This window comes from Cataglyphis hispanica, chromosome 8 (genome assembly GCF_021464435.1).
Source record: "Cataglyphis hispanica isolate Lineage 1 chromosome 8, ULB_Chis1_1.0, whole genome shotgun sequence".
NCBI lineage: Eukaryota > Metazoa > Arthropoda > Insecta > Hymenoptera > Formicidae > Cataglyphis > Cataglyphis hispanica.
Genome location: NC_065961.1, coordinates 2,307,033 through 2,332,250, shown reverse-complemented (window position 1 = coordinate 2,332,250; position 25,218 = coordinate 2,307,033). Strand labels below are relative to the sequence as shown.

At 29.7% G+C, this 25,218-nt stretch overlaps 1 protein-coding gene across 2 annotated transcripts; it reads left to right on the top strand.

Annotated features, from left to right (window-relative positions):
- Positions 1-673: 673 nt before the first annotated feature.
- Positions 674-23,498, top strand: LOC126851389 (neprilysin-2-like). Of its 2 annotated transcripts, none has more exons than XM_050595308.1 (10): positions 674-997; positions 12,861-13,006; positions 16,037-16,138; positions 16,729-16,974; positions 17,189-17,400; positions 17,536-17,712; positions 17,957-18,451; positions 18,793-19,084; positions 19,630-19,880; positions 20,769-23,498. In XM_050595308.1, the coding sequence occupies exons 1-10, from the start codon at positions 966-968 to the stop codon at positions 21,105-21,107; spliced, it is 2,292 nt and encodes a 763-aa protein (XP_050451265.1). In that variant the 5' UTR covers positions 674-965; the 3' UTR covers positions 21,108-23,498. The 2 variants fall into 2 exon arrangements, with proteins under 2 accessions (XP_050451265.1, XP_050451264.1); XM_050595307.1 differs by having other exon boundaries at positions 16,004-16,138.
- Positions 23,499-25,218: the final 1,720 nt, after the last annotated feature.

The following is a 25,218-nucleotide window of genomic DNA, read 5'->3' as shown; positions in this document are numbered from 1 at the left end:
ACCATAATATCAGAGTTTAAACTCAGAATTTAAGATGAGAACTTCACGATTCTATCTTCGTAAATTCTCATCGTCTTATTCGATTTCATTTATATTGAAATTTGAACTGTTAAAATGTAACGTGGAAGATGTCACTAATTTATAATACAGAGCACGCACACACTACCTGAAAAAAAGTTTATTTGTTAAGATTGCTGCAAAATATATAATTAAAGAAAAAGAAAAAGAGAAAGAGAAAGAGAAAGAAAAGAAAAAAATTCAATTATAATTTTTTTTTTAAACAGATGTTTCCAGATCTCACCGAAGATGTTTAATAATATTTGTGAAAATTTCTTTAAATGTATCTAATATAAATCAAATCTTGAGGGATTAAAAAATCCAAAGATTGCCTATGTCGTGCTTATACATTTACATCTCTATATTTTTTTTCAAGAATATAGAACTTAAAAAAATAGAATTGCTGCGAAATAACAGAATATATAAATATGTTTTGCTATTTGGGCAAAATCATCAGGTTTTTCGCAATAATTTTGTCCGGATCAAAAACATGTTCGGGAAACACGGGAATTTGCGCGCGTGAAAGAGCGAGAGAGAGGGAAAGAGAGGATGTGAAAGGGAGGGAGAGGAGTTTAAATACGAGCAGAAGCGCGCGCGCTACTTCAGTCCGGCGCTAACAGTCTAAACTGATTGCTATCCGGATCTCGGAGGAAGGCAGCGACCTTTCTCCCTTTTTTTCATAATCCCTCTTTGATTCCCTTGAAAAAGAATTATCAATAGAAAACGGGAAATTGTACAAGAACTGCGAGAAACTTCCGGCTAACATTTGAAACCGCGCGGATTCTTCGGCTAAATTTAAAATTCGGGTAAGCGGTGGCCGAGGACGAAAGTGTGTGTAATTATGTGTTAGTGAGAATCGGCAAAGAAGATATAGCAACAAGGCACAATAAAAAAAAATATTAATCGCAATGACCAACAGCATGAAGCAAACGGTTATCAAGTGAGTTGGCATAATTGTTAGAGAAACAATAATAACAAGCTTTTGCGATAATAGTTATTCGTGAGAGTGTATTTCTCAAGCCAGATTTTTCATTCTAAAGTGCAACTATGATACGCTGAATAGGATACAACTTTCACGATACAATTATTGCAGCATGATGCAACGTTATTCTAATGTAATGATACGATTGGAGGAATCAAAAGCAAACAATAATAAATGCTGTTTTTGCAACGATTGAATTATTCATGGAGAACAAATAATAAAATGATTTCTATGGAAATATATATCTTTTCTCAATATTGTTTGCAAAATATTTATATTGGCGACTCGAAATACCAAACTTTAACTTGTTAGTTTTTTTATTATTTAATTTTGGAATATATAAAATAGTGAATACATAAAATATGTATAGAGAAATTAAATAAGAATATACATAAAATTATTAAAACAGGTCATAATCATCACACATGCAGTATGTGTATGTATATATTACGTATTTTATGATCCATTTTAATAATTTACATACTTTATAAAATTTTAAACAGCTTTACAATTAATAATTGTTTCTCAAAAATATTAAAATGCTAATAAAAATTTTTTTAATTAAACAATATTAAAGATTCAAGAATTCTCATAAATAAGAATTTTCTGGGAAAATGCAAGCAGAGATAACATCTTATTTTATATTTCATTTCAAATAAACTTCATGTTCTATACAAGACAAAATTTTTGACGGACATTTTTTTTAACTTTTTTATCTATAAATGAACAATTTTTACATTAATATAAAAAACACATGTCTAGCCATCGTAAACTGTTGACGTGCCAGCCATACTGGAATACTTTTTGTGTATCCTCTCTTTTTTTTTTTTCGTATTAGTAACGTTTTACTTTTACTGTGGACTATGTGTTCATAGCTTATGCAACGTTATTTAAAAAACTGGTCGTTCAGTGAAACCCGCTGACTTCAATTGAAATGAAGGAGTATTTCATAAGAGAAGAAAGTGTTCTTAAGTCCGATAACAAATTAAATATATCAGAAATTTTAAAAAATAAATCTTCCTACCGTATTGTGTCTTAAATAAGTATTAAATAAATTATTAAATAACTAATTATAAATGCAAATTAATAGAGAATTACTTAAATATTCGCTATCAAAATCTAACAGAATAAAATCATATTTTCCGTAAAAATAATCGGAGTATGTTTTTATGAACATATATGTGTGTCTCGTGAAATAGGAGAACATTTTTCATCAAGTAAATCGATTTAATTTTTAAATCTCTGGCATATATCGGTTTAATATATCATCGTTGGATCTTGTGGCTAAAACTCACACATTAACATTAGATCGATAATTTGTTCAATCAGCGAGAAAAGTCTTATTCATTTACTTTATGTGTTGTATGGTTTAGACACGTCAACTCTTAAGTTATTATTATATCTTGTTTAGAGCATATGGCTCTATGCAATGCAAATACTTGCAGACATATCGTTTTCGTGTTGCTTCAATATTACGACAATTATATAAGAGATTGTTTTATGATTATGATAAACAAACTTTGCAATATGCAAATCTACTCTTGCTACTATCTTGATTTATCAAGATGTAAATACGTTATCTACTGTGTTTTATCTCTGTAATCAATTAAAAAAAGAATTAGATAAAATCTAAAGGAATCATTATAAACGAGTCAGATGCAGCTGCATCAAAAGTTCAAAGTTCATTCGAAAAATTACAACATAATAATGATCTTGTAATAATATAATTAATTCTACAAGTGTTACACAAATATAATATTAATTCACGTACAATCGAACTTACAACTGTAGCTGAAAATGGATCACATCCATTTATCACTACTATGACAAATGACATATGCATATCGGCATATGCGATTCTGTTTAATGCGCTTTGATACGCAAACGAGAGAGTGCGCAGCGCTTTAGCGCAACGAGAGAAATCTCGCGATTTCAATGCACGGGACAGCCGGTGATAAAACATACCAGGCATTGATGTTACAATAAGAATTAATCAGCCGCATGGAGAAATGTAAAAAAAAGAGAGGATAGAGAATGTTGATAGAAAATAAATCTTGTTTCCTGAGAAAAATATCCGTCTTAACGGATTCAGCTAATAAATATTCATACAATTACGTGTCGCTTTGTTTCTCCTTGCGATTTTGATGTCTTGCGTAATGAATAAATATTATAAACGTATATAAAATATTTCTTTCGTTGCTACTCGTTTCGTTTGGACAGGAATAACTGCTTGAAAGGAAACTCTGCTTATTGCAAAGAAATACGGAAATTCGAATTGTGTAACAGACATTCCTGTGATTTGCGGAAACAAGAATTTTCACGCAATTGCATTTTATTGTGAAGAAACTTATATTTAACTGTGATATTACAGTTGTCAAGTGCGACTGTACATAATACATATTTTATAAGATTAAATAATAAATATATCAAAGAAACATATCGATATATATTCTTCCATGTATCATAAAAACTTGCTATAATAATACCTACGATATACTTTAAATATCATCTAACAAGTCAATTATATCTTACGATTTCGAGCTATAATTATAGTTTATCGATCATTCTAGGAAAAAAGTCAGTATATTAAAATTTTATATATAAAATGCTAAAATAATTTGCATAATGTAAATGATATTCTTAAACCGGTATAAATGTATCTTATTCAACTTTAAAGGTCAACTGATATATAAAATATTATTAAAGTTTTAGTATCAAGAAAAGAATATAATGATTCAGTCAAAAATAGCAAAACACAATCTAAAAACACATTTTAATCTATTTATAAATTATTTATAGATAAGTGCAGAGATGTGTAGAAAAATTAAATATGCTTAACGGTATTTTTAATATTATGTTAAAATTTACACTATATAAGCAAATAAAATAATAGATTTTTATTAATTTTACATGCTTATTATTCTCTGAAGAATAGAAAACAAAAATTTATGCACTAACAGAACATTGCGCACTCCCTTACAATCTTTTTCGTACTGATTCGACAACCATAAAATGTTGAAAAAAGGATATACATATACACGTAAATATATATGTATAATTATATTATATGTATAATTCTTATATGTATTATTATACATGAAATACAATTTGATTATAAATTATAATAATAATTTTCCTGTTGAATGGAAATTTTTTTTCTGTGCGGAAATCAGTATGTAAATCAGCACATTGCGAAAGACGATGAAGCGTGTGTCGTATAATAAAACGCGCGAAATGACGCGAACTTGCATCGAATTTGTTTTTAACGATTGGTGAAAGTTTCTATCGAGGCACATTGAACGCGTTTATGGTTCATGGTGCAAGTTTACAAACGCTTGTTCCCCAAGTTATTATATTACAACAATCATCGCGATGCAATATGTATGTAAAATTTGTACGACGGAATGATTCCGTTTAATTCCATCCTCATGAATAAACCGATCCGCGATAAAATGATTTCACGGAAGTGTAAACTTAACAATGCATTTTGTACGATGCACGTGTTTTTTTCTTGTCCGCGCTTGTAACACGTTTCAAAAAATTTCTAAGATAAACGTAAATTACATTACGCGAGAGTTGTATTAGGAAATTTACAAGAAAATTCGTAGGAATAAGGATAAAGGATAATAAAATTTTATATAATTTATGATACTTGTGAATCATGATGTGTCTATAATAAATCTTTTAGATTTATTATTATTTTATGACTAATATGTTAGATTTCTCTAATTTTGTATACATATATTTCTCTTTTTTTTTTTTATTATCGTTATGTACTAGTTACATAACGACAAAACGAGGGTCCCATATCTGAACAATTTTTGCAAATACAATCGCTTAACCTTGTATTATTTCACTTTAATCGCTATATTTGTTTTCTGCTTCTTTGAATACCGCTTCGATATACGCCTCTGTCTTACAATAGAATCGAACAATAATAAATTTAGAATTATTATGCAAATATCGCACGTGGATGGAAAATTATTTGCAACTAAATGTCATTAGTGTAACAGCTTATTACACGTCTAATAATGCCATAATATAGCGAATAATTAATATAATCGCGTACATCACATCGTTAAGTTTAAGAGAATACAATGCATAATTTTAGATATTGTAGTATCTATTGCAATAATTTAAATACTTTGTTTTTAAAAAAATGTAAAGTTGCAATGTATATATAATTCCAACATTTTTAGATCTCTAAATGTGAGCAAAAATTTCTTTTTTCAAATAACCAATTTTTGTATGCTAATATAAATTTTGATAAATGAAAAGAATAATGACCAAAAAGTTCTTTTTATATAATAGTATTCGCAAGAACATATATAGAATTACATTATTTTATTACAAAAATATAATTATATTTGTTAGATATCTCACAAATTGTATATGCACAATTGCATATTAAAAATTATATATCTCGCTACTGCGTTTTATTGCTAATGTAAATAGGGCATATTAATTCGACAAGAATTCGTCTGTTCCTTCATATTATATTCTGTTATTTTTATAAATATTTATTGTATTTATACTTATTATTAGAAAAAGAGAGATCGGTACATTTTCTGTCCGTTATATAATATTGCGACGGAAGAGAAAGGGGAAAGTGTTTTATTACAGGTATTTATACAATTATAAAATTGTTATTTATATCGTTTTTGTATGTGTCACAATGTGCATATAACCAAGCGAATTCATCATATAAAAAATATTAATTTATAATAACGAATTTTTATTGAGAAAATTTCTTTCTGTTCCGATTAATATACTTTAAGAAGAAATGTACTTGCATTTTATTTAAACATATACAAATATAAAACAATGTTTTTTATGCTGCTTGATAAATTTATGATTAATTTTATTGAAATTATGAAATAATACATAATAAATTTCCGTTCCTAACAACAATGATCTTCGAAATATTAACGTTATAAAATATTAAATTTATTTGTCAAATAAATTTAAGAAAGAAAATATTAAAAGTTATATTAAATCATATTTTTAAATGATTGCATATTTAATAACAAAATACATTGTAACTAATTTTTCGCGTCATTAAGCAACATGTTTTATCAAGTGTAGCTACTAACCAAATAAATACCCGATCTCGTACAAATTACGACATAAATGGTAAAAGTAGAATAGCATTTTATATAATAATAAGAAAGTTGAATGAAAAAGACGAGAAATACAAGTAATTCACAAAGAAATAATTTAAAAGTTGATATTTCGTCCTATCAAGTTGTTGGTTTTGTTATTTATTACATTGCATTATCTACACGAAACTCAGTAAATAGAGAAGTAGATTAGAAAAGGAACCATGTGATTAAGATAAGTTCTTGTTTTATCTGCTCTTCTTAGAGTACCATGTCATAATGATAGCTGGACAGATATTTATGTTTCTTTGACCTCCTTTACATGTTCATGAAATTTCAAGGAAAAAGCTTAGGATTCTCTTAACGAAAAAACATGAATATTCCTACATTATAATTACGAACATTTGAAATTATAGCAAACATTCTAAAATTTATTTTAGTTTATTATTTCAAGTATCGATGTATTTTTTATATAAAAAAGTATCTTGTAAAAAATATTAGAAATTAAATGAGATATTAATAACTCTTTTCAGAATCATTTATGTTTTCTTCTTACGAAAAAAATCTCTCTCATAAGAATGAAGAATTATTTTCACGCGTAATGCAAAATTATAAATAGCAGTATTACATAATTATATGATTCGCAAAATATCGATATCCCACATACATATTTCTCATAATATATTTATAAATTTTATAAACTTTTCTTACCTATAATGTAGATGCTAAATTAATAATTTATTTATATATAGTGTTCGAATTTGTTTAGAACATTATGGAACTGTTTTATTAAAAGCTGATTTGTGAAGGTAAAAGTTTCTCTCTCATAAGTTAATAATTAATAATTACATCTATAAGATGAATTAGAATGTTATCTAGACATATGCGGAGGATCATCCATGACATATGTCAGCAAGAGAAATCGGAATTAATTGAAGCAGACTTAAAGGAGATCTTCCTCTTTCAACTCACAGTTTTACGCAATCGTGAATCTGCAAAGGTCGGCTGAAAGACGGAAGAGTTATGTTCTAATCTGCACATCAATTGTTATAATTTGATGATTGGGTATAAAATCACGAATAAAAAGCTCGCGACTCGACTTAAGTTCCCTCGCGTGATCTTCTCCGAAGTGAAAATTTACAGTTACGTTGTCATAGTTATCGTCACTATCGTCACCGTTGTCCCATGCCTACTTAAAGTGGCCCCTGATCGACCTCGTTGTCGTACAACGGGAATATCGAAAACATGCGAAAGTTCAAACGACGTACACTTCTCGCCTGTCAAAAGGATACCTCACCTACTATCCCGTTAAAAATATTTGTACGGATGGTAGAGCGTGTCTGTAGAGAGGTATCATAACTTTTTAGGCTTACCTCGCTTCTCGTTTTTCCCATATTTTTTCGTTGAAAATAATATCGATATCGTGAAATTTTGTTCAACTGCTTATTTTTTTCTTTATATTATATAATTTGATACGTATTTTTCTTATTTTGAAAAAGTGTACAAGTAATATACTAGAGAAGTTTATTTTTAAATATTCATATAAAAAGTATTTTCTAAATATGCATAATTTCTTCTTTTATACTCTGTTTTCTTATAATTTTTTAATTATTTTATTATTTATATTTAGGTATTTTTATTTTATATTTGAAAAACTTCTTAATGAATAACATTAAATATTAAATTATTCATTTGAATAAACATCATTATATATGTTATAATTTAGAATATATATATTATTTGAAATAATAAATAATTACATATATATAACAGTTGGTCTCATCAAAAACTTTATAATTATGCTATGTTCCCTACCGCGCATAAGAAACGAGTTGCGTTTCTATATGTATATCTAATGAATGTGCTATATCTAACGAATGACTCTCTGGTGATTGGTTATCGCATGCATTATAATACATCGTCGAGTCCAATGTGCTATCGTGTAATTTACGAGAATTGGAAAATTTACTATCATCAAGGCTACCCACGAGGAATTGTGCGATGTCGCGAGTATGAACGAAGCCAAGATATGAAACATACGTGTGGAAAGATGAACGAACTGCAAAAATAGTTACGATTAATTTAAAACGAGTCATAAAGATAACAAGGCCACGATGTCGAAAACATGTTCATTCGGATAATGAAATGAACAATCACATTTAAAGCATTACGAGAGATTTAAAAAAATCTATTTAAGAGAAATAATAATCTCCGAATATAATTAATATTTTAATAATAGCTTGTCAATAAAATATCTACAACTCAAGTAATAACACACATTTTAAAGATGTACTTTTTTCCTTTTCTCGCTCACACAATAAATAAAATATTTAACGCTCTACAGAATTTCTCCTAGAAAAGAGAAAATTAGAAGTCATCTCAGAAAATTATAGCATTTATTATTAAAAGGTGTCGACCGTTAATCCTAGCCACTATTAGCGAATATCGAAGTAATATCTAACTATCATGCCCTCATTTCTAAAAGAAAAAAGGACAGTTTATTATTAGAGAAATAAATATACAACCATTTCACACATTACCTATTATTCTTTCTATTCCTACATATCTTGATGTTGTATTTTTAATAACAGCAATGTGATATATACGATATGCTCTACACGTATACAAGAGAGGGTCAGGAAGAGACGATTAAGAGGCGCCAGGTCACGGCACGTGAAGGCAATGCCGCTCTGTTCGCTCATGCGTCTCTTCATTATAATGCAGCTTGCACCTCGCCTTTCTATCGGACCCAACGCGACACAGTTTCGCGGTCGCGTTACTCTGTCGAAACGCACTGTGCAGTCTGTGTGCACCGGCGAACGTATCCACGAGAACAGCGCGCTCGATGGAGAACAACGACGTGTTCCCGATATATACCCGTATCACGCGAATCGATTTTCTCAAGGACGAGAGATTGGGAGTTCGATTGCCAATTACGCGAACACAATTGACTCGGTCGCTTCAGGAAGAGAATATCTCGTTTGAAAAAAAAAAGAATCTTTATGTATTTTTTGAAAATACATAAGGAAAATATAAAAAAAAAATATTACATACAGTTAACATTATATTTATAAAGATAAAATAATTTCATGATTTAACTTATGAAAAATTTTATTTCTAAAATATAAATAGATTTCTTTCTACAGAAAAGGAATACCATTTTCTTTTCTTTCACATGAAACTGCGAAATCGAGGAACAAAACATCTTATGGCAAATATATAATAAATTTTCTATAATTTAGAGCAAATGTATAATATGAAATTTTATCTAATTTGGAGCAAATATATAATATAAAATTTTATATAATTTTGAGCAAATATTTAATATGAAATTTTATATAATTTGAAGAAGATTAAGGTACTTCGTAAAGATTACGCACGGGCTAATGATTTGCAGTGCGAAAATTTATCACGAGATCGCTAAAAATGCGCTTATTCGCACGTTCGTTTATTTCGTCAGGTGATGTCGCTTGCAAAAATGCACGTGCTCGCATGTGTCTAGAGGAATAATTATACCTCGTATCGTAATGATTTACAAATTTTACCTGTTAATTATCACTTTTATTTCGCAAACTCTTCGATATCGGAGCTCATCGTTCCATAAAACATAAATTCTTTTTTTTTTTTTTAATTCAAGGAGGAGTTATAGTACAAAGTGATTTTTGGAATATCATGAAACAATTTTTAATATATACTATATTAATCGGAAAGTATATATTAATTTGGCCAAATATAATATCGATGAAAAGTATAAAATATTTAAGCTTTTTTATCAAGTGCTTCAACAATTATGATTGAATAAATTACGTTGAATCATAAATCCGTTAAACTTGTTATGAGATAAGCTATGAGATAAATAACAATGTTTCATTAAAGTTTTGCTCGATCAAGATACAGATATAATCTTCAGTCTACGTCAATTTCACATATGATCGATCAATCCATCGCGTTTCCATGATGCGGCATGATTACTTGGTTAGTGGTGCGACAAATATGGAATATAGACCGCAATCTCTCATCGATCCCCGGGAGGTAAATACCGCAAAATCATAGGATAATTATATAATTATCTGTTTTCTACGACCTTTCGCTATATCGTTGATACTTTGATGCGCAATTTTTTCCAAGTGCTGACATGAATATGTAATAACGATCGAACAGTAAAGCACGATAACGAAGAAATTATCCGCGATCATTTTGTTCTCTTTGTTCGAATTGAATTTGTTAGAAAAAAAACAGTATAGAAAAGATTTCAAAATTGATATAGCATCTTGTTTAAGAGTTCCTAGCTAAAAGTTCAAAATAAAAGTATATCCACAGATATTACATTGCTATAGATTATATATATATATATGCGCGAAAATTATTACACTAGTTTAATGCATTAAAGTTGTTTTTTCAGTTGTCTCTCTTTCTATCTCTTTCAGTCTCTGTATCTCCTTCAGTTTGTCTCTTATCGTCGCATAAATATCGCGATATATATGATGTCGAAATCTGTGCTGTCAGGGTCAAGGTTACACGACATATGCAAATGCGTGGCATTGACTTCGATATTACACATTACGCGATGGAGGAACCCTCGGCGTAAGTGTGTGATGTCGCCGCATCTCAATGAGGTCAATACACTCGTCGTTACGCGCACCATGAGCTCTATTATTCGTTTCTCTATTAGTCAAAGTACCTGGCATTTGATGCACTTGTGCACGTACATGGGGAGAAGAATCATTGCTCGATCATCGCACATTTGTCTTGTGAAATAAAGACATATGATATGAAAGTCGATAACCATTGCATATCAAATGCATTTATAAAAGAAATAATTATATATTTTTTTTTATAAATGCATTTGATAACTACTTTTTCTGATTACCATCAGATCTCTTACAAATTGACGATTTTTCTCTACAATCTCGATTTCAATTATGATGTAGGAAGGAATTAGAACTGCGATGAAATTAGCGAAGCGGCGACAAAGTAACACAGTGAATCATCGTTCCGCATCGTGTGATAGAAAAATAAGAATGATAAATTACACGGCATTTAGTAATCAAAACGCAAATCGATTCTAATTAATTTTTATTACATCATCGGCGAATTATACATCACGCAATCTATCCTATTACAATATAAGGAAAAATAGAAGAGTAAAATTAACATTATTGTTAAATCGAAATTTTTTCCTTTTATCTCAATGTCTAATTTAACATCTACTTTAATACTTTAAGCAGATTACATTATTTTGAAACTATGTAATTAATCTATGCTTTGCCGAAAGTTTCTTTTTTAATTTTCTAAATGGAAAACTGTCTGTTTATTGCCCATCTGAGATAAAAAGTAGGAGCTCAATATAATACGCGATTCCTATATAAATAAAATTGATTAAAATCCTTTAGAATCTATAAACATAAAAAAATGGAGATTGAAAATAGGAGAAAAATTTTGACTTGGGGTTGGAAATTTAAAAAGTGTCTGCATATTCACTACTATTACGAAAATTATTTTATTTCAAGATTGTTAAAAGATGCTTTACGATAATGTCTTAATAAAAAACAAAAATAACTGAACTAAATTTAATAAAACATTGCAAAAAGGTTTTGCGTATGCTTGATTTCAGCGCCTGTGTTTCCTATCATCTCTCGACAAAGTTTCGCTGAGCGATGTGAGGAATTTAATGCGCCGCGCAATCTCTCGCGCGAGATGATCGTAAAAATAAAACGCAGAAATGGCGCACAGCTTAGTACGGAGATAAAAATCTCGGATCGCGATTCGCCTTTCGCTCGCCGCGCGAATTGCACGCCGCGAAAAGACGGCAGTTTTCTTGCCGATAAAGAAAAGCGATTCATACAAATTCCAAAGTCTTTAACGTGTACACGTGCCATGAACGGCGACGTTTTACTGCATATTTCGCTCACGCTATAATAATGCAGAGAGATCGAAATCAGTCAAAGATTAGAAAAGAAATTAATATATTTACTTGCATACACAGTGATACTTTGTGCACATAATATTTGTAATTATTCAATAAGAAAAAAATTGCTGTTGTCTATAGCTCACCATTTACATTGTACGGAAATGATAGTTTATATATTTCTTGCATATATTTTTTTATGTATATGCGCAAACATATATGCAATGATGCATTTGATATAGTATAATAATATTATTCATGCCTAGAATATATGTGTGTGTACAAAAATCATTAATATCTTTTCGTATGAAATTAAACTAAGAGAAATATCCTTCGAGCTTTATTACTATAATTGCTATAAAGACTATAGCAGAGAATTTTACCATTATGACGGAAGAAGACAGCTCGTAAACATTATTTAAATAAGTAATCAAGCCACAAGAGAACCTCTCTCTTTCGTTTGCAATTGCGATAATGTGCAGATAATTATAATAATCGTTAACTTAGATTTGTACGTTGAGTTTATGGAATACGAGAAATAGATCCTTTCTCTCTTTAAGCTTTCTCTTTAGTTTTACACAAAGCGCGATCACGAATACTAAATAAACTTATAATTTTTATAAATGCAAAACAATATTATAGAGACAAGTATGAGATTGTTGTATCAATGAATAAATAAATAAGTAAATAATTAAATAAAACCGATCGTAATATTCGTAATATTTTTAAAATATCTTTATAATCATGCTTCTTGTATAATTTAATTTTGATTATGCATCTTTTCTCTCTTTCATTTTTCTTTATTATCTCGCAGAAATCCGACATGGTGGAAGAGGCGGTCCGGTTTGGAACGCGGGTTAACGGTGATAGCCGTTTCCGGATTCCTCTTATGCGTCGCTTTGGCTGTGGCGCTCGGAATTTTGGCGTCCAACACGACATGCAACACTACATCCACACCCGGTAAGAGCATTCACTTTTACAGCGACCCACAATGCAACACGGCTCGCTCGTGCACGCATGTTGCAAGTGCAATGTTATTCCAGAAGCGTAAAAGTAAAACTCATATATACATATAGCCTTCTCCTTTCGAAATTTGTGTTAAAATTTCCCTCACATACATATATGGCTTTGAATAAATAGCCTATATTTTTATTCCAATATTGAATTATAAATTAATTATATGTTAAATGTTGGTTTTTATTGCATGTGTTTATTTGGAATGTGTATAGTAAATCATCGAAAATCGGACATAATAATAACATAAAACAAAAATATCTTTATTATTTTCAATAAATTTAAATAATAAAAAAAATATGTGGAAAACACGAAAAATTTAAATTCTAAATATATCTGTGACATGCTAATATTTAACGTAAATTAAATAAAATAATTTTACATGTGTTTCATTTCTCGCGACTTAATCTCTAGAATGAGGCTACAATCTTAACACAATATCGAAGAGAAGATTAGATCTTGCATCTATATTCTTCATTTATGAAAGCCTATTATCGTACAATATTTCTGTATAGGATCACGTCTATCCCGAAGCTATACAACCATTTCTTCGCTTTTAAGATGTGAACCTCGATGTGTTCTCGATACACTTTCGATAGAAAAAAAAAAAAATATAATAACTTCTTAAGCTTTCACATAATGACACTTTCATAACGTCCGAAAATTTTTTAATCGCATTTAACTTCGTTCAATCTAAGCCGCATGCAATTTGTTAATTCAATCCTGTGCACGCAACAACGAAGTATCATGTATCCTAAGAAGTGCATTGGTCCCGCATTGCGACGTTACTTAACATCGTCCATAATTATATTAATTATTAATGCCTGGAATGAAATTGCTAGTGGCGAGCAAGTCATAATTCTCCGCGACATGGTAACGATAAACTCCTGCAATGGCTTAGATGCAGTAGTAGAGGCGCAATAAAAAATTGTTAGATATTATATCTTATAAATCTTCCATGCAATAAATGTATCTTACGACACACATTAAATGATTTAGGAACGACAATTTTCTGATATCTGTTAGGAAAATTTTCCGACGATATAATTTTTTTAATGCATTTAAACAGAAACTGGAATTTTAATTCTATATTGTCTGATTTTTGACAAATAACGGATTGTTTATTTATGATCTGAAAAAAAATTGTTATTATACGGGAAAAGGGAGTGCGAAACATATATGTATGATAAAACAATTAAAGAGACCTGTCTTGATATGTTCAGGATAGTGTTAATAGAAATTTTAATGGTATTTAAATCATATACACCCTTAATCACTGTTTGGTTTAATTACTGTTAGACGTATCGTCGAGATCGTTTGCTATTATGAATTCATCTGTACACCACGTTTTTCTTCGATATCTCAAAGAGAGAAAGAGAAAGAAAGAGAGAAAGAGAAAGAAAGAGAGAAAGGTAGGACTCGTGTTTTTTTAATGGCTCAATGCGACAAGCGGTGATTATGTTTATGATCGAAGCCGTTTGGTAACGGTATATACCATAAAAAATTTTAACTCTGCGAAAATAAGGCACGCGGAATTGCATCGTTGTCGTAAGTTGTATTTATAGGTCGGCGTCTTTTATATGTGTCTTGCTATCAAAAGTGTTTTGTCAGCTCATTTAAAACGAAGGCAAAAATATGTGACGTTACGAACGTTACGTATACGTCGCAAAGTTATAAAAATTCTTGTTATTTGTTTATTAATCTATGTTTTATCTTGCCGTTATTAGCGTCAAGAAACAGATGAGACATATAAATTAAAAAGAAAAAGTTAATTTCGTAAGATTTGCGATATTTGTTTTCAATGCAAGATTTTCGTCGAAAAGACGAAACACATCTTAAAAATATTCGAGAAGGAATTACATTTCTAAAAAAAAAAAAAAGCGACAACACTCATTACAGTGTAATTCGAAGTGACGTCAACGAAAGGACGGCTCTGACGTATTTTGATATTTCTATAGGGGCACATTGTTTTGAGAGTTAGTCACCCGCCGCGTGTGTTTACACCAACGTAATAAGTGATTGTACGCATAATCGCGAGCGTTAGTTTACAATGCGAGCACTCGTTGTTAAATATTTCGAGTTGCGCGAATGAGTCGACATTATTGACGTATCCCCGCGAGATATTTTCGGAGACCACATATTGAAAAAAAATCGACGGGAATACGAGTCTTAGTCAGCGCTCACTAGTTTGACGTTGAAATTGTGCCTTTCCCTACATGAACACTTAGTGATTACATACGCAATTTGAGGAATAATAATAAAGTAAAACATTGTGTGACTTATATGCGAACGCGTTCGAATCGAGAGAAAACTGTGATATAAAAATACGATTGTTGTCTATAAACATTTAACAAATTAAAATTAATTTAAAAAATAAATTTTTATAAACTAATGTTTATAAATTGATATTTTGCTTATAAACGTTTAAAAAAAAAATAAAAAAAGAGATCAAACAAATTATTTATTATATAATCCGATTTACTTCCTGGTTTACAAAAATAAAGAAATATGTATATTGTTTTGTAAAAATATTCTTTAAGATTTTTTTTTAGAGAGTTCTCGCATAATAAATTATATTTCATGATAAATTATATTTTATATTATGTAAAATGTTAATAAACATAACCGATCGAAATCTAATAGTGAATATATATAAATCTAATATCTCAATATTGAAAAAAATATATCCCTCTTTTTTAATATATTATATTATTTTTCAAAGAACATATTTTTGACGGACAATAAAACTGATAACTTAAACACACAGATATGCACAACATATAATTCTTATTAATCGCTTGCGAGAAAAGAGATATTAAATTTTGCTCTGTATGCAACTTAAATTTTATTGCAGCTTATTGTATGTATGCTTCGCTCATCTAATTTATTGCTTTACGCATTTTTTTCGCACCTGCAACCGTATCTGCATCCGCACGAGAACAGATCCTGTTAATACAGAGATGCTACCATCCACAGCCGAAGCATTAAGCGGCTCGGGAACGTCAAACAGCAACCATGTCATACCGAAAAGCCCAGAATGTGACGGTATATGCTTAACACCTGGATGCGTTACCACAGGTTAGTGAAATATAGCGGAATTTAAATTTGTTCTGTTTATTTTAATTTTAAATATTTATAGATAAAATCTCAAAAATATAATGATATGGTATTGTAATTATATGATATTCTAGAACATCTTGCTTAAAAAAATACATTAACATATATTTAAACTGTCTGTTTAATACATTAATTAATTTTTTGATTTAATTAATTTAATTAATTTTTTAAGAAATAAAAATAAAAATATTTATAGTAAATGTTTTATATTTTTTTTAAACAAAGATTTTATAATTTTATTTAAATAAAATTTAAGAACATTTATAAAAAAAAAACAAATCATATATTTAACAGTGAAATTTAAAAAATATTTAATAATTTTTATATTTTTCTCTTTAATAATGCTTATTTCATCTAATAATTAAAAGTTTTACCGACAAATACGAAAAATATTTTTATCTCTATAAATTACTTATTATTCAAAAATATTCCAATGAACTTTGGACACATTTAGATATATTAACATAAATCTCGCCACGCGAAGGCTGAAAATCTTTGCTTAACATAGTAAATTAATAATATTGAATCGTATTAATTTGCGCACACCGCAGCCTCACAGATACTGAAATATATGGATAGCAACGTGGAGCCGTGCGATGATTTTTACAAATTCGCCTGCGGCGGTTTCCTCGATTCTACTATCATTCCCGATGACAAAACCAGCGTAAATGCGTTTTCCGTCATCGTCGATGCCCTCTTGGAACAACTACGGACTAGCATCGAGGAAGAGAGTCCTCCAAATGAGCCGAGACCATTTAGACTTGCCAAAGACTTCTACAAGGCTTGCATGAACCAAAGTAAGCAGTCGCGATAACTTTTTTACATAAATCATTAGACTTATAACGCACTTGTCTAATAAATTCAAACTCGCGTATTTTCAAAAATAAGCGATGATAAAATAATTTTACGAGTTTTGTAATATTTACATAATTGATAGCTATTTGTTAAGTAAAAAAAAAGTTTTATTTCTCTTTTTTTATTTTTTTTTCTAACATTTATTCATCTTTTCAGCCGCTATCGAGGAGCGAGGCTTGCAACCATTGTTAGATAATCTCAGAAAACTCGGTGGCTGGCCAGTTCTAGATGCCGAGCGGTGGAATGACGGTGACTTCACTTGGAAAGATACCGTCTACAGATTCCGCAGATTGGGCTATTCCGTCGATTACTTCATCGATTTCGGCGTCAGTGTCGACTTGAAGAATAACTCGAGGCGCTTGATCGACGTAAGCACGTAACAATTTTATAGCGAAAGGCGAGACTTAGAACAAGCGTGGAACGAAGACCATCAATTGTTCCAAGTTAAATATATAGAATTTGTAGCAACAAACCCGTGATCAATGCAAATTGATAATTTTCAGCTTGATCAAGCAGCTCTTGGTCTGTCGCGCGAATATTTGTCGAAGGGCTTCGACGAGAAAATCGTTCAGGCATATTATAAATACATGGTGGACATTGCTGTGATCCTTGGAGCTGATCCGGACCGAGCTCGCAGAGAGTTGAAAGAATCACTTGAATTTGAAATTAAACTCGCAAATGTAAGTCACCTTCCAAAACAAGAATTTAAAACTTATAAATACCGCCCTTTGATACAAAAATAATGTTTAAAACAAAACTGGCAATAAGTAAATTTTTAAATTACAATTCTTTTATTTAAATAAAATGAAAAGTCCTTCAAAAATACAAAATCTTCTGAGTTAATTATTTTATGTACTAATTAGTCAATTGAAATTAATGTTGCTTATATTAATACTAATATTAATCGATTAAATATATACGCAGATCTCGCTGCCTAATGAAAAGCGACGCAATGTAACTCTTCTCTACAATCCCATGACTGTGAATGAGCTGTCCGCTGCTTATCCTAGCATACCATGGTGGGAATACTTCAATACAATCCTCGCGCCGCAAGCGCAACTAAGTCCGGACGAAATAGTTATCGTGAACGTGCCCAGCTATCTAAAAGACTTTGAACAACTGATCAGCAAGACGCCGAAGAGGGTGCAGGCGAATTATGTATTTTGGAGGGCGGCCGCCGCGTCGGTCAGCTATTTAACGGACGATATCCGAAAAAGGCAGCTGAAGTATACGCTGGAATTAAACGGCAAGACGGAGAGAGAACCGAGGTGGAAAGAATGCGTGGAAATTGTTTCTGGCAGTATGGCGATCAGCGTCGGTTCGATGTACGTGAGAAAGTATTTTAAGGAGGATGCGAAAAAGACCGCTCTCGAAATGGTCAGTGATATTAGAGAGGAATTCACAAAGATCCTGAAGAAGGTGAGAAAATAAAAAAGCGAAGGTTAAACTTTTGTCGAGACGAAATCGCAACTGAGGGAGATTGAAATCTTGGGATTGATACTTTTTTGACGTCCATTTATCTAGAAATTGAAATCTGGAAAATGAAAAAGTCTTTCCTTCAATTTTCTTTTATCTGTAAATTGAAATCGTGGAAACACATACACGAGAACCTTGGCATACACCTATTCACAAATAAAATATAGAGAAGGATTATTTTTATTTATATTTTTTATTTAAAAAAAAGAAACAATTCGTCACAAATATTTTGACTTTAATTTTAATCTCTTTGATAAGTTGTTGACGAAATTGCGCATTTTTAGGTGGAATGGATGGATGAGAAAACCAGAGCAAACGCCTTAGAAAAAGCAGCTGATATGACATCACATATTGCTTATCCAGATGAGCTACTGGATGATAGAAAGCTTGATGAGTTTTACGATGGACTCGAATTAAATTCTACTGATTATTTAGGAAGCATTTTAAACCTGACTATCTTCGGAACGAATTTCTCATTCGGTAGATTGAGAAAGCCAGTGAACAAAACGGAATGGATTACTCATGGAAGACCGGCTGTTGTTAATGCATTTTACTCATCGATCGAGAATAGTATTCGTAAGTATTTAAATATAAGCAATTTTACGCGTAAATTTATATCAATAAATAAATATCAAATGTGTGTATGTCTCTTTAATAATAATGTATATAAATTTAGAAAACATTTTTATAACGAAAATAAAAAAAAAAATTTAATTTAAACAACAATTAAAGAAGTGTATTTACATCACGCTGATTTTGTCATTTAGAAAGTCAATAATTTTTTCAAAATCTTTCATTTTAATAAGATCAAATTTTAAACATCTTTAACAATGCAATCTTTTTTATTAAATTTTATATTTATATATATTCTTGAATAAAAAATAAAAAATTTCTATTATACGCAAAACATTATATGAATATTTTTCAAAAATATTAAATACAAAAATAAAATACAAAAATATTTTTTATTTAAGAACCTAGCGAGAAAATTTATATATTTTAAATCATTATTTTTTGAATCATTAGTGTGTTTTAATTCAAAAACAAAATTACATACAAATTAATATTGCAATCATTATTTGCCGAGTGTCAAATAATTCTCTTGCAATTTTTTTTCCTAGAATTCCCCGCGGGTATCTTACAAGGCACATTCTTCAGTAATGATCGACCGCGTTACATGAACTACGGCGCTATCGGCTTTGTTATTGGCCATGAGATTACCCACGGCTTCGACGATCAAGGCAGACAGTTCAATAAGGAAGGTAATCTCGTAGATTGGTGGGAGCCAGAGACAAAAGAGCACTATCTTAAGAGAGCTGAATGTATAATTTATCAGTATGGAAATTATACTGTGAAAGACGTCGGAATGAACGTAAGGCGAATCTTATATATTTATATTACTACACTTATATCCTTAATTATATTTTTCTTGCAAAATTCTATATTTTTTCTATATATATTTTTATATATTTTCTATTCTATTCTATTTTTGATGCAGAAATAAAATTGTCCTCGAAGAGATATCGATAAAGTATCGAAGAGATTCATATTGTGTTATATAAATTGTTTTGAATCGTTTTTGTTTCTTTAATGAAACATTCTCTGATGATACTGGATGCAATTGTCATAACATCCTATATTATTTTATTGACTGCTATTTTCGCCGCACTTGCTATATAAATTAATGCTATTGTTGCAAGAATAATAATTACTATTTCAGTTAATTTTTATTTATTGTCGCAATACACTGTGTAAATGCTACTAATAGAAAATTTATGTACGATAAAAGCGACGATGATCGATAAGCTTTTTCTTCGGAATCAATTTCGAGTAAAATATTGAAGACTCGTATAAAATAATTTTTTCTATATGCACAGAATTTAAAAAAATAATTATCTAAAAAAGCATATAGCGTGTCATAAAAAGTAGTGTCTCTGTCATATTTTTGTCGCATTCCTACACCACAAAAAAAATTTTTTTTTTAACGTACATAGAGAGAGACAAAGTTATTAATTATCAGTATGATTGATCAATTATTTATTTCATTTATCATTATAAATAAAACATGACAGATGTAAAGACGTATCTATAATTTTATATATATACGCGGGGAATAAATTAATGATACACTTTTAAAAACTTCATACTTCATACTTTTAAATGCAATTATAAAAATATTTTATATTGTAATATTGCCGAGATGAAAAAAAAAAACTTGATTATATAATCCCATCTCAAAACCTATTTTATACTTTTGCAGTTAAACGGAATAAATACCCAAGGAGAAAACATCGCCGATAACGGCGGTATAAAAGAGGCATATTACGCGTACAAGGAATGGGTAAAACGAAACAAACCGGAACAAAGATTACCAGGTTTGCCTTATAATCCGGAACAGATGTTTTGGATAAGTGCCGCCAATAGTTGGTGCAGCAAATACCGTCCCGAAGCGATGAAGCTGCGTATCACGACGGGATTCCACAGCCCCGGCGAATTCCGCGTACGGGGACCATTGTCAAATATGGAGGAATTTTCGCGTGACTTTAATTGTCCGGTCGGCTCTAAAATGAATCCCAAGAAGAAATGCGCCGTATGGTAGATTTCATAAATATCAGCAAGAAATGATTGGCTCCGTTGTAATATGTAAAAATCTAACAAGGCACTCTCCACGATAAAATCCACGGAGATTGATGCATCGTGCATTTTTAAATGCGCAGGATAAATATTATGAATCATTTTTGGTAAACAATTTTTATAATAAGTAAGAAATACGTGTCACGATGCACGTATGTAAATAGAGAGAAAATGGAATATATAATGATGGATTTGAAAGTTAATTAGAAAGTTAATTTACTTGTATGAAGTTACATATATTCGTCTAATTGTCTTTGATGTATAAAGCATAAGATTTCTGTGTTATAAACGATAATGTAAAAAATTTTTAATCGTTTCATATAATGGAATAATTCGCACAGCATTATGTTAAATTGTTAAACATGTTTTATTCTTTTAATTTTTTTGTTGAGAATTTTCATAGTTTGTATAAAAAAATGTTGGCAGCTTCATTAAGAAAAGAAGCTTTTTATTTGTTTTTTTATTGTTGGCAAACTTTGTTAAGATCTTGCTCCCTAGAATAAATTTCAAAGTATTCCCTTAACATATAGATGAATAATAATAGTATACACTATATAGAGTATGATCTGTAAAATCAATCATATTGGAAAAGATTTAAGATTTTTCTTGATTAATTTGTTATATATCTTTTTATGAGAATTTTAATAGAATACAGATAATTTTTCATAACTTTTACGTTGAGTATTATTTAATAGTATTATCGAGTAGAGCAATTATAAAGAAACTGCAAATTAATAAATATGCATTTGCAAAAAAGAGCGCTTTACCCCAAGAAATAATGCCATAGACGCGATTTTTGATATGTTAAAGTTCTAATTACATTATAGTCTCTAATTAAATTGCATAGCACATCGAATATTTCTTCTCTAAGATTTTGCGAATAAAAGAGTGCCAAAACAAACATTTTTTTTAAATCTTTGATGATATTTTTCGCACGAATTAGATGTGCTAGTTAAATTAGAATGCAAATAAAATTATAGAAAATGAATATTTTTTTAATCAATACATTCGTGAATTTATAAGAAATATTTTACTAAGTTAAATATATAAATCACACTTCCTATCAGTGAGTAAATATCCAATAAGCTCCGTTCTTCCTTAAAAAATTCGCTTTTTTAGAAAAAGCTCATTTTTTTATATATGTGTAGAGGAAAGACACCAAAAAAGACACCGACATACTAATTTTGTACATCTCTAGTTCTTTAGAGCTGAAAGTTTAGAATAAAAATTCACGTTCACAATTTACTATTTACTAAAGATGACTTTTTGTCAGAGTTCTTACAATCTTTTAAATATTTTTTAAAATATTTTAACAAATAATTCTTTTTAAGAACGAAATTAAAAGCTGAAAAATTGATTTCTAAAATACAAAAATGATAAAAATATGATAAAAATAATTAAAATTATGTTAAAACACAAGTAAGTTAAATTAAATAAGTTTTATTATAGATAGCATATATCATATCTTTAATAATAAAGTAACTAAGCTATTTTAGATAAAATGTGGATCTCATATTACAAACAACAAATTAATTTTCCAAAACAAATTAAACATAATTAAAAATTAAAATCAAATTTTTTTCTTTCCGCGTTTTTATTCTTAAATTATAATTTGAAGATATTTTACATCATAATGCAAAATAACGTTAACAAAATTTATATAATTATATTTTTGAATTATTAAACACACAAATATCACCATTATTGATCCTTGATTTTCTCTTAGCCACATTTGTATATTATATATATTTGTATATTATATATATTTGTATGTTGTATCGACGTTGTAATTAAATTTCGATAATTTAATGCGAAAAGTTTTAATTTTTGTTTATTAGACACATTTGAGTAACCATTAGTCATAGAATTACCGAAGTACTTAAAGCAACCTATTAATAAGTCATAGATACGTAACTGTAATCGTTGAATCACGATTGCTTTTCAGTATATTACTTTTTGCATCCGTATGCGTTACATATAGTATTTTTATTTGCGTTACATCCTGCCTGTCTTAAATGCATTTTCTAGTTTCAATATTTATTACGATGGCCATTTTCACCGAGTACAATAAGTTTAAGTAAATAAAATATGACATATATATATATATATATATATATATATATATATATATAATCATATATATCTTACAAGATATTTGTTGAATATATATAAAAGTTTAATACAAAAATATTTTGTGTAAATATCAAATTGTATTTTACACACTTTTCAAAAAATTATTTGTACTGTTTTTTCCGGAATATAGTATTAATGAAATTTTACGCAAGCAATTTTCTAATTCGTTGTGCACGCACAACGCAAAGATGAAAAATAAATAAATACTTAACGCTATCACTTACCTTAACTGATATGTTGAGATGACCGTCCAATCCAATGGTCCTGCCTGAGTTTACGGTATATATTAGATGACGGGATAATAACGTACGACACTTCGATCATTCGATCTTTCCGTAGCTTGCACTTTTCAACGAAGATGATTTGCTGCTAATGTTCGACGACACAAATTACACTATAATTGCAAAGATCTTCAAAAATATCGCACGCTTCTAGTTAATCGATCAATGAATTCGACACTACTTTTATATTTTTAAACGTAACAGACGCGGCGACAACTTTGCACCAATATCCAAATTTTTACGGAACGGATTATAGAAGGCGTCAATAATGCCTTCACTTTTAAATACATCTTTCGCTCGGACATCGTGTACTAGATATTCACACATCGTGATTATTGCTTCGAAGAAAATTGGCAATGTTCAGAATAAACAGGAGATAAAAATAATTATAATATATTCCTCATATTTAGTCTTCGTCAAATACTTGTCTAATTATTCGTTACTTAAATTGCTAAAAATTCGTGAAGACTCTGAGAACCAACAATTCTGGGAATGTGAATACAATGCGATCGATCCGAAAAATGAAAGGCATTATTAACGTCCACTGTATATTAAAATATATATTATCTTTAAAAAATTGTTCATCATAACGCATTTATTGTTGCACTGTCCTTCGAAACGGTATTCGAGACTCCGATTATCGCTTCACACGCTGCAAACGAGTTTATAAACGGGTAATAAAAAACGCGGTGACAACTTTGCGTCAATCTATGAATTAGCCATGAAATCTGTAAAAAGAGCAAAATTCATTATAATAATACCTTGTAGTGACAGATTATAATAATTTTTTTAGTATTAGTGATATAATATTACCGACAACGAGATATCTCACTGAGAATTTATTTTTTTATAAGCGTAACGTGTGATTTTGTGATGTGCAATGCGTAGGAACACGGAGAAGTGCAGATCATTTGAATGATGTCACATTAAAGATAATAACTGCGCATGCGCGGTCTACGTGTGTACAACTTGCTCCGCGCGCATCGAGATATTATTGGAGACTCATAAATAAATTTTCTCTCTTATATCGGATTATTTCCAAAATCAATATCACGCAATGACACTTTATTGAAAATGTCTCTATGTACCTTTTTAATAAGCATAACACCTTTTTGATGCAACAATTCGATATATATATATATATATATATATATATATATATATATATATATGTGCATGGGTGTGTAATTTCTTTTATATGTGTAAATATATCACTTAAAAATAAAAATAATAATAATTGGTTTTTTGCTAATCTCATAAAAAATTAATTATACAAGTGGAGCGATCTTGAATATCAAAATAGAGCAAGAAAGGAGCAATTATTCTATCAAAAAATCAATAAGAAATGTTGATTAAACTTTTTGAGATGTTTGAATATTCTCGCCATTGGCAGCTGAATCTGTAGTTGAGATAGATAGCCGATAGGTGGCGGCGGCGTCGCTTGGAAAATTATTTTATTAATTTTATTTTTGATAAAAAATGCAATAAATCATGAAAATAATGATGGAGCAATATGGAGTAATTAAGGAGCAATCGTTTTATGCTGGATATATTGCAAAAAACTATTAAAAATATATTTTTGAGTAAAAATAATTTATTTTACGTTTTTTGTAAATATTTAAAAAAATATTAATTTTAAAATGGGACCAATTGTGGATTCTG

Coding starts and splice junctions, on each gene's coding strand:
- LOC126851389 (XM_050595307.1), top strand. CDS start 966: ATGACCAACAGCATGAAGCAAACGGTTATCAA. Junction 17,713..17,956: donor TTGAAATTAAACTCGCAAAT/GTAAGTCACCTT, acceptor ATATATACGCAG/ATCTCGCTGCCTAATGAAAA. Junction 19,085..19,629: donor ATCGATCGAGAATAGTATTC/GTAAGTATTTAA, acceptor TTTTTTTCCTAG/AATTCCCCGCGGGTATCTTA.